The 9,716-nt window shown below is 36.9% G+C and overlaps 1 protein-coding gene across 1 annotated transcript; it reads left to right on the top strand.

The window, feature by feature from the left end:
- The first annotated feature begins 7,873 nt into the window (after positions 1–7,873).
- Olfr1298 (olfactory receptor 1298) lies at positions 7,874–8,812 on the top strand. Its single transcript, NM_146886.1, has one exon. The coding sequence runs from the start codon at positions 7,874–7,876 to the stop codon at positions 8,810–8,812; it is 939 nt and encodes a 312-aa protein (NP_667097.1).
- The last annotated feature ends 904 nt before the right edge of the window (positions 8,813–9,716 follow it).

Raw genomic sequence — 9,716 nt, 5'->3', positions numbered from 1 at the left:
TTGTATAGAGAAAGGCCATTGACTTGTTTGAGTTTATTTTATATCCAGCTACTTCACCGAAGCTGTTTATCAGGTTTAGGAGTTCTCTGGTAGAATTTTTAGGGTCACTTATATATACTATCATATCATCTGCAAAAAGTGATATTTTGACTTCCTCTTTTCCAATTTGTATCCCCTTGATCTCCTTTTGTTGTCGAATTGCTCTGGCTAATACTTCAAGTACTATGTTGAAAAGGTAGGGAGAAAGTGGGCAGCCTTGTCTAGTCCCTGATTTTAGTGGGATTGCTTTCAGCTTCTCTCCATTTACTTTGATGTTGGCTATTGGTTTGCTGTAGTTTGCTTTTTATCATGTTTAGGTATGGGCCTTGAATTCCTGATCTTTCCAAAACTTTTATCATGAATTGGTGTTGCATCTTGTCAAATGCTTTTTCTGCATCTAACGAGATGATCATGTGGTTTTTGTCTTTGAGTTTGTTTATATAATGGATTACATTGATGGATTTTCGTATATTAAACCATCCCTGCATCCCTGGAATAAAACCTACTTGGTCAGGATGGATGATTGCTTTAATGTGTTCTTGGATTCGGTTAGCGAGAATTTTATTGAGGATTTTTGCATCGATATTCATAAGAGAAATTGGTCTGAAGTTCTCTATCTTTTTTGGGTCTTTCTGTGGTTTAGGTATGAGAGTAATAGTGGCTTCATAAAATGAGTTGGGTAGAGTACCTTCTACTTCTATTTTGTGAAATAGTTTGTGCAGAACTGAATTAGATCTTCTTTGAAGGTCTGATAGAACTCTGCACTAAACCCATCTGGTCCTGGGCTTTTTTTGTTTGGGAGACTATTAATAACTGCTTCTATTTCTTTAGGTGATATGGGACTGTTTAGATGATCAACTTGATCCTGATTCAACTTTGGTACCTGGTATCTGTCCAGAAATTTGTCCATTTCGTCCAGGTTTTCCAGTTTTGTTGAGTATAGCCTTTTGTAGAAGGATCTGATGGTGTTTTGGATTTCTTCAGGATCTGTTGTTATGTCTCCCTTTTCATTTCTGATTTTGTTAATTAGGATTTTGTCCCTGTGCCCTTTAGTGAGTCTAGCTAAGGGTTTATCTATGTTGTTGATTTTCTCAAAGAACCAACTCCTCATTTGGTTAATTCTTTGAATAGTTCTTTTTGTTTCCACTTGGTTGATTTCACCCCTGAGTTTGATTATTTCCTGCCGTCTACTCCTCTTGGGTGAATTTGCTTCCTTTTTTTCTAGGGCTTTTAGATGTGTTGTCAAGCTGCTAGTATGTGCTTTCTCCCGTTTCTTCTTGGAGGCACTCAGAGCTATGAGTTTCCCTCTTAGAAATGCTTTCATTGTGTCCCATAGGTATGGGTATGTTGTGGCTTCATTTTCATTAAACTCTAAAAAGTCTTCAATTTCTTTCTTTATTCCTTCCTTGACCAAGGTATCATTGAGAAGAGTGTTATTCAGTTTCCACGTGAATGTTGGCTTTCCATTATTTATGTTGTTATTGAAGATCAGTCTTAGGCCATGGTGGTCTGATAGGATACATGGGACAATTTCCATACTTTTGTATCTATTGAAGCCTGTTTTGTGACCAATTATATGGTCAATTATGGAGAAGTTCCCGTGAGGTGCTGAGAAGAAGGTATATCCTTTTGTTTTAGGATAAAATGTTCTGTAGATATCTGTCAGGTCCATTTGTTTCATAACTTCTGTTAGTTTCCCTGTGTCCCTGTTTAGTTTCTGTTTCCACGATCTGTCCTTTGAAGAAAGTGGTGTGTTGAAGTCTCCCACTATTATTGTGTGAGGTGCAATGTATGCTTTGAGCTTTACTAAACTGTCTCTAATGAATGTGGCTGCCCTTGCATTTGGAGCATAGATATTCAGAATTGAGAGTTCCTCTTGGAGGATTTTACCTTTGATGAGTATGAAGTGTCCCTCCTTGTCTTTTTTGATAACTTTGGGTTGGAAGTCGGTTTTATCCGATATTAAAATGGCTACTCCAGCTTGTTTCTTCAGTCCATTTGCTTGGAAAATTGTTTTCCAGCCTTTCACTCTGAGGTAGTGTCTGTCTTTTTCCCTGAGATGGGTTTCCTGTAAGCAGCAGAATGTTGGGTCCTGTTTGTGTAGCCAGTCTGTTAGTCTATGTCTTTTTATTGGGGAATTTAGTCCATTGATATTAAGAGTTATTAAGGAAAAGTAATTGTTGCTTCCTTTTATTTTTGTTGTTAGAGTTGGCATTCTGTTCTTGTGGCTGTCTTCTTTTTGGTTTGTTGAATGATTACTTTCTTGGTTTTTCTAGGGCGTGATTTCCGTCCTTGTATTGCTTCTTTTCTGTTATTATCCTTTGAAGGGCTGGATTCATGGAAAGATATTGTGTGAATTTGTTTTTGTCGTGGAATACTTTGGTTTCTCCATCTATGGTAATTGAGAGTTTGGCCGGGTATAGTAGCCTGGGCTGGCATTTGTGTTCTCTTAGTGTCTGTATAACATCTGTCCAGGCTCTTCTGGCTTTCATAGTCTCTGGTGAAAAGTCTGGTGTAATTCTGATAGGTCTTCCTTTATATGTTACTTGACCTTTCTCCCTTACTGCTTTTAATATTCTATCTTTATTTAGTGCATTTGTTGTTCTGATTATTATGTGTCGGGAGGAATTTCTTTTCTGGTCCAGTCTATTTGGAGTTCTATAGGCTTCTTGTATGATCATGGGCATCTCTTTTTTTATGTTTGGGAAGTTTTCTTCTATTATTTTGTTGAAGATATTAGCTGGCTCTTTAAGTTGAAAATCTTCATTCTCATCAATTCCTATTATCCGTAGGTTTGGTCTTCTCATTGTGTCCTGGATTACCTGGATGTTTTGAGTTAGGATCCTTTTGCATTTTGTATTTTCTTTGACTGTTGTGTCGATGTTCTCTATGGAATCTTCTGCACCTGAGATTCTCTCTTCCATTTCTTGTATTCTGTTGCTGATGCTTGCATCTATGGTTCCAGATCTCTTTCCTAGGGTTTCTATCTCCAGCGTTGCCTCGCTTTGGGTTTTCTTTATTGTGTCTACTTCCCCTTTTAGTTCTAGTATGGTTTTGTTCATTTCCATCACCTGTTTGTATGTGATTTCCTGTTTTTCTTTAATGATTTCTACCTGTTTGGCTGTGTTTTCCTGCTTTTCTTTAAGGGCCTGTAACTCTTTAGCAGTGCTCTCCTGTAATTCTTTAAGTGACTTATGAAAGTCCTTCTTGATGTCCTCTATCATCATCATGAGAAATGTTTTTAAATCTGGGTCTAGATTTTTGGTTGTGTTGGGGTGCCCAGGACTAGGTGGGGTGGGAGTGCTGCGTTCTGATGATGGTGAGTGGTCTTGATTTCTGTTAGTAGGATTTTTAAGTTTGCCTTTCGCCATCTGGTAATCTCTGAAGCTAGCTGTTTTAGTTGTCCCTGTTAAGAGCTTGTTCTTCAGGTGACTCTGTTAGCCTCTATAAGCAGACCTGGAGGGTAGCACTCTCCTTAGTTTCAGTGGGCAGAGTATTCTCTGCAGGCAAGCTCTCTTCTTGCAGGGCAGGTACCCAGATATCTGGTGTTCGAACCAGACTCCTGGCAGAAGTTGTGTTCCACTCACTAGAGGTCTTAGGATCTCATGTGGAATCCTGTGTGGGCCCTTGTGGGTGTCAGGCGACTCCGCTGGCAAGGTAGCCCGGGGCTCGAGTGGAGCGGAAGGGGCTTGTGCCCCAGATCAGGCCCTGGTAGCCTGCTTCCCTATGTACTGCAGACTCAGGTTCAGCGCGATTGGATTGGGGCAGGCGCTGTGTTCCACTCACCAGAGGTCTTAGGATCCCGTGGGGAGTCCTGTGTGGGCCCTTGCGGGTGTTGGGCAAGACTCTGCTGGCAAGGTAGCCCGGGGCTCGAGTTGAGCGGAAGGGACTTGTGCCCCAAATCAGGCCCGGGTAGCCTGCTTCCCTATGTACCGCAGTCTCAGGTTCATCGCGATTGGATTGGGGCAGGCGCTGTGTTCCACTCACCAGAGGTCTTAGGATCCCGTGGTTAGTCCCGTGTGGGTCCTTGAGGGTGTTGGGCAAGACTCTGCTTGAGTATACTTTTCAAAATAATTTTCAAAACCTAATGGGTCTAAACTTGATAGCAAATTCAACATTATGAACAATTACAGAGCACACTGAAATACATCACTTATGTGACCAAGGCTTGACACAGATTGCATGCATTAGGAAGTTATGGTCAGAGGATTTTTTTTAATGGTAATATCTCACACCTTTAGTAATTGGTCTTGTAAGTATAAAAGTTTTTTGAGTTCCTTTGATTATGTGCATACAAGAAGAGATCAGGCAGCATTAAGCTTCTCTTTATCCCATCTTGATGAAGAGAATAGTTTTGGAAAGTTGACTGACATAATCAATATTGGGATGAGGACCAGAAGGTTTTACTTGTCCTTTATTTTATTGTCTCAGACATGCAGCACTCAGTAACACTCCTAACAGAGAAATCCCCAAGAGATGTCCATGATAATTATTTCCAAAGTTCTCATTATTTTCAGAACACAAAATATGTGACAATGGACACCCGAGGGACAATTTCAGGAAGAGAGACTGGTCAAGCAGAGGAGAAAAATATCTCTCCTCAACATCATGTCTTCATAAGCACACATCAGATGGGAAGAAACTTTGACCCAAGAGAAATTTGTGATGGTAAGTCCTTTTACAAATATCCATTCTGAGTTGTGTTGAAATATTTTTCTTTGTCTTTTTCAAATTTAGTGGCCAATTAATATGTTTTTTCACCTCCCCCATTCCAGGAGTTCTCATTTCTACATCAGAATATCTTCAATTTTTGTCAGATATTCCATAAAACATTAAAGTTAACATTGTATAAATATTCCCATCAACTTAACCAAATATTTTAAAGATAAAACAGTTTATAAAAAATTGAGCAGAGAAATAATAAAATTGATAGCAATATGAGTGAGAAGAGATATAATATATTAGTATTGTAGAACTCAAATTTTAAGAATCTGAAAACTAGTATACAGGGGAAAGCGTTAGCATCTTCTAGAGATGCGACCCCTTATTCTTTGTTAACTGTAGAGTGGTCAAACCAGAATTAGTACACAATAAAAAAATTGGAAACAACAGGTTGTATTGTGTAAGTGTGTGTGTGTTGCTTTGTGGATACAAATACACAAACATGTAATAATAATAATCAAAGAAAAAGAGTCTGTTAACTTGAGGGGTGGTACTGGAAATGTTTAAGGGAGGTTAGGTGACAGGGATTTGAGGAAGGGAGGGGAAAGGGGAAAGTGATTTAATTCTACTTCAATAAAAGCACATTTAATACCTTCCTTCCCTAAAAGAAAACAAAAAAGGCACACAGAGACAGACATACAAATAAAAACCCAGCAACCATCCTGCTAGCAAATGAACCTATTACAAGCTACTAAAATATCACCCTACCAGTCATCAGTATCTACCACTTAGTACCTATTAAGTTATATAAATATAACTACATCCATAAAAACTTAGATAAATATAAATACTGAGACAATTGCAAAGTTAAGTATTTTGGAAAAGTGCAATCAACATGGAAAAAAATTACACATTGAAGAAAATTGTTTACTTCTATACTCTAAAATTGATAATTCAGTTTGTACCCCTTTATTATTGATTGTTAATATATAAGCCCACATTAGATTTGCCAGTAAGTTAAAGGCAAAAATTACTGAGATATTTTAATAGATTATAGTTTTTCATAAGGTGTTGTAAAATACTGATAGTTCCTAGGCAAGAAAAGAGCAAAGTGGTTAGTTCCTAACAACAAATTTGTATGTCAAAAATGACTTTCATGGCTGTATATCTCATAGTTAATGAACAGGTATGCAGGAACTTAGAAATATAAGTTGCAAATATTTTAAAGAAAAGTCAGACACACAAACATGCATTTTATAGCAAAAGTATATGTTACAACACACACACACATATGACACATATTGCATACACACACATATTATATACATTATATATACATATATTTAGGTGTTTGTGTATGCTTATATGAGTATATTATACACAAAAAGCTCTTATGAACAAAAAGTGCTGTTATGAAAAGTAGACTTATTGCCTATAAACTTGAGAATTAGAAAATATGGTAACAGGAGATAATTCATGTATCATTTTTCTCTGAGTACTAGAAAGCCTTAACAAATTTCATATACCTTTATATATAAAGATTCTCTACATCTTTACTATACATTACTACATTAACTGTATAACATGCTTAAAGCAATTGTAGTATCTGGATCCATATTTTCTAGCATTACACTTAACATCAGGTAGCAAGATATTCTGAATAACATTATTAGAAATGTTTTGAAAATTCATGGTCACCAGAATGTATCATAAAGCATATGTAAATATTTTATATAATATTTACATATTTTACATGTAAGATTACTTACATACATCTAGATGTATGATCTAGAAGTGTGCTACATCTCTACTACTTGAGGGGATAATTTAAAGTGCATCACTTGAGACTTGATTCTACTTTCCAGCAAATTAGAAAGTGTGTCACAGCTCTGTAATCCAATGTTCATATCAGGAAAGCTCCTGTCCCAATTGTTAGGGGACCCACATGAAGACCAAGCTGCACAACTGCTCCAAATGTGTAGAGGGAGTAGGTACATCCCCTACATGTTCTTGGTTTGTGGTTCAGTCTCAGTGAGCCCTCTGGGGTCCAGGTTAGTTGATTCTTTAGGTCTTGTTGTGAGTTTGCTCTGACTTTGTTGCTGCCATTGGAACCCATTCCCCTAATGGACTGCCTGTCTTGGCTTCAGTGAGAGAAGTTGTGCTTAGTCCTGAAGTGACTGGATGTCCTAGGGTAGGGATGCCCAAGGAGAGCTTCACTTTTTCCTCAGAGAAGAGGAGTGATTTGTAAGGGTGGGACTGGAAAGAGAGGAGGAAACTTTGTTCTGTATGTAAAGTGAATAAATATATAAATTAATCCAAAAAACCCCAAACAAAGGTACTTGTTCTCTTAGCAACTTCTTTATTTGAAGCACAGCTTTATCCTGACTGCCTAAACTGTTGCAGAAGAAACACAATACCTGAAGACATGATAAGGCACAGAGGGAAATGTTCAGGAAGACTCCGCCCTGCACAAGGAACAGAGGCAAATAAGAAAGACCCAGAGCTGAAGCAATAGTTTCCATCAGAACAAGCACATCAATAGGTTATCCAAGATCAAATGATGAGCACTTACAACTTACATATATACACAAGTAACATTTACAGGCCAAGAAGGTTAGGGTTAGGAATTAATATGTATATACATATACTTACACAAACTTTACAACAATTACTGGAAAAGAAGCCATGGATTAGAAAGACACATGAAGGAGGTCTATTGAATGATTTGTAGGGAAGAAAGGAAAGGGAAAATGATGTATTTATACTATAATCTAAAAACATAAAAAAAATAATTTAACAAATCCAAACTAAATGTAATCCTTGAAATTTTCAAGTTAACCAAATTTCACATTGTTTTCTTTCTCTCCTTATTGCTCCACTGTAAAATGAATTTCCTCATAGAGGACATACATCACAGTCACACCAGATACATCTTTTCTTGCAAAGTTGCTCTTGACTCATGAATTTCCCTTGGTCAATAATGCCATACATAGTTACATTAGATTTCCCTTTATATTTATGCATTTTTATTCAGGTGAGTTCTAATATGGATGCCTAATTTTACAAACGAAGTAACCTACTTTCTTTTCTTTTAAGTAATCTACTTTAAACCTACTTTTCTTTTAAGTAATCTTTCTTTCTTTTCAGGTTATTTCTAAGGACACTGAATAAAATGGATAGAGACAATCAGACTGTTTTGTCAGAATTTGTACTCTTAGGACTTTCCAACTCCAAGAATCTTCAAGTCTTACTCTTTCTAATCTTCTTATTGCTTTATCTGCTCATCATGTCTGGAAATATTATCATCCAAATCTTAATCACCACTGACCCCCATCTGCATTCTCCCATGTACTTCTTGTTGGCAAACCTATCCTTTGTTGACATGTGGCTCTCCTCAAACACCACTCCTAAGATGATCATAGATTTTCTCAGCGAAAACAAGACCATTTCCTTTGCAGGATGCATGTCTCAGGTCTTTTTATCCCATTGTATTGCTGGAGGAGAGATGGTATTGTTGGTGGTAATGGCTTATGACCGCTATGTGGCCATCTGCAAACCACTCCACTACTTCACCATCATGAACTTGAAGAGGTGCACTGGGTTGGTGTTGACTTCTTGGACAATTGGATTCATACATGGTATAAGCTACTTTTTAGTGGTTGTGCAGCTTCCTTTCTGTGGTCCCAACAAAATAGATAGTTTCTTTTGTGACATGCCACTGGTAATTAAGCTAGCCTGCATGGATTCCCATGATTTAAATACTTTAATGAATGCTGAATGTGGAGTTGTGGCTGTAACCTGCTTTATGCTGTTACTTTTTTCCTACACATATATCCTCATCACTGTTCGCCAGACTTCAAAAAATGGAGCTTCTAAGGCTCTGTCCACATGCACTGCACACATCACAGTGGTAATGATCTTCTTTTTGCCCTGCATGTTTATCTATGTGTGGCCCCTCAGTATCACCTGGTTGGACAAGTTTCTTGCTGTATTTTATTCTGTTTTTACACCTCTCCTAAACCCAGCCATTTATACACTGAGAAATAAAGAGATGAAAAATGCTATGAAAAGATTCATTGGCAAATTTCTGTGTCCCAAAGGAAATTCCTAATATAAAAATCTCAACTTATTTCTCTACATAATAAGACTGACTACATTAAAAGCTTTAAAATCACAAAATATTGTTTGATTTAAAATTTTACCAAGCTTTCAATAGAGACATAAATTTTAAAGAAAATATGGCATTTACTGATGAACTATCTAGTCATTTTGAATCCTTCAGATATTTTTATTAGATATTTTTTTAATTTACATTTCAATTGTTTTCCCCTTTCCTGATTTCGCCTCTGAAAACCTCCTATTCCATTCTCCCTTTCCTTGCTCACCCATCCACCCACTCCTGATTCCCTCTCTTGGCATTCCCCTTTACTGGTGCATCGAGCCTTCTCAGGACCAAGGTCCTCTCCTCTCATTTATGTCCAACAAGACCATCCTCTTCTACCTATACAGCTGAAATATAAATACACATGCTTTCCCAAATGAATGCCATGATACTATTCTTCAATATTTTTAATAAAGACATGCTTAATATTTTTACAAAATTCACATGTTTAATGTTATAAATAAAATATTAGCAAGTTTTGACCTGAGTATTATTCTGTATATTCAATATATGCCCCCAATTCTTAAATTTCATTGCCAAATGACCAACATCATCATTCTTGTCTTATCTCAACTATCAATCAAATTACTAATGGTGTGGGCAGAAAAATTTTTAGAAAGATTAAACAAAGAGATAAACCTCAAGAAGCAAACACTAGCAATCAACTTTACTTTTTTCCCCCAGAGGCAGATGAATAAATTATAATAAAACATGAATAAATATTTGTTAGGTTTCAAGTTATCTCCATTTAGTACCAAAATTTATTTTTTTAAATTATTACTTAATATTGTATAACACCGATTAGTTTGGGCACGATCTCTGTGAAGAGCCCCAAGATCCCTAGAGGACTCTC

This window comes from Mus musculus, chromosome 2, assembly GCF_000001635.26.
Source record: "Mus musculus strain C57BL/6J chromosome 2, GRCm38.p6 C57BL/6J".
In the NCBI taxonomy this organism is placed as follows: Eukaryota; Metazoa; Chordata; class Mammalia; order Rodentia; family Muridae; genus Mus; species Mus musculus.
Note: the sequence above shows the minus strand (reverse complement) of the source record. Positions and strands in the feature narration are given on the sequence as shown.

What these genes read in the sequence shown, in the direction of transcription:
- Olfr1298 (NM_146886.1), top strand. Translation starts at nt 7,874, where the DNA reads ATGGATAGAGACAATCAGACTGTTTTGTCAGAATTTGTACTCTTAGGA.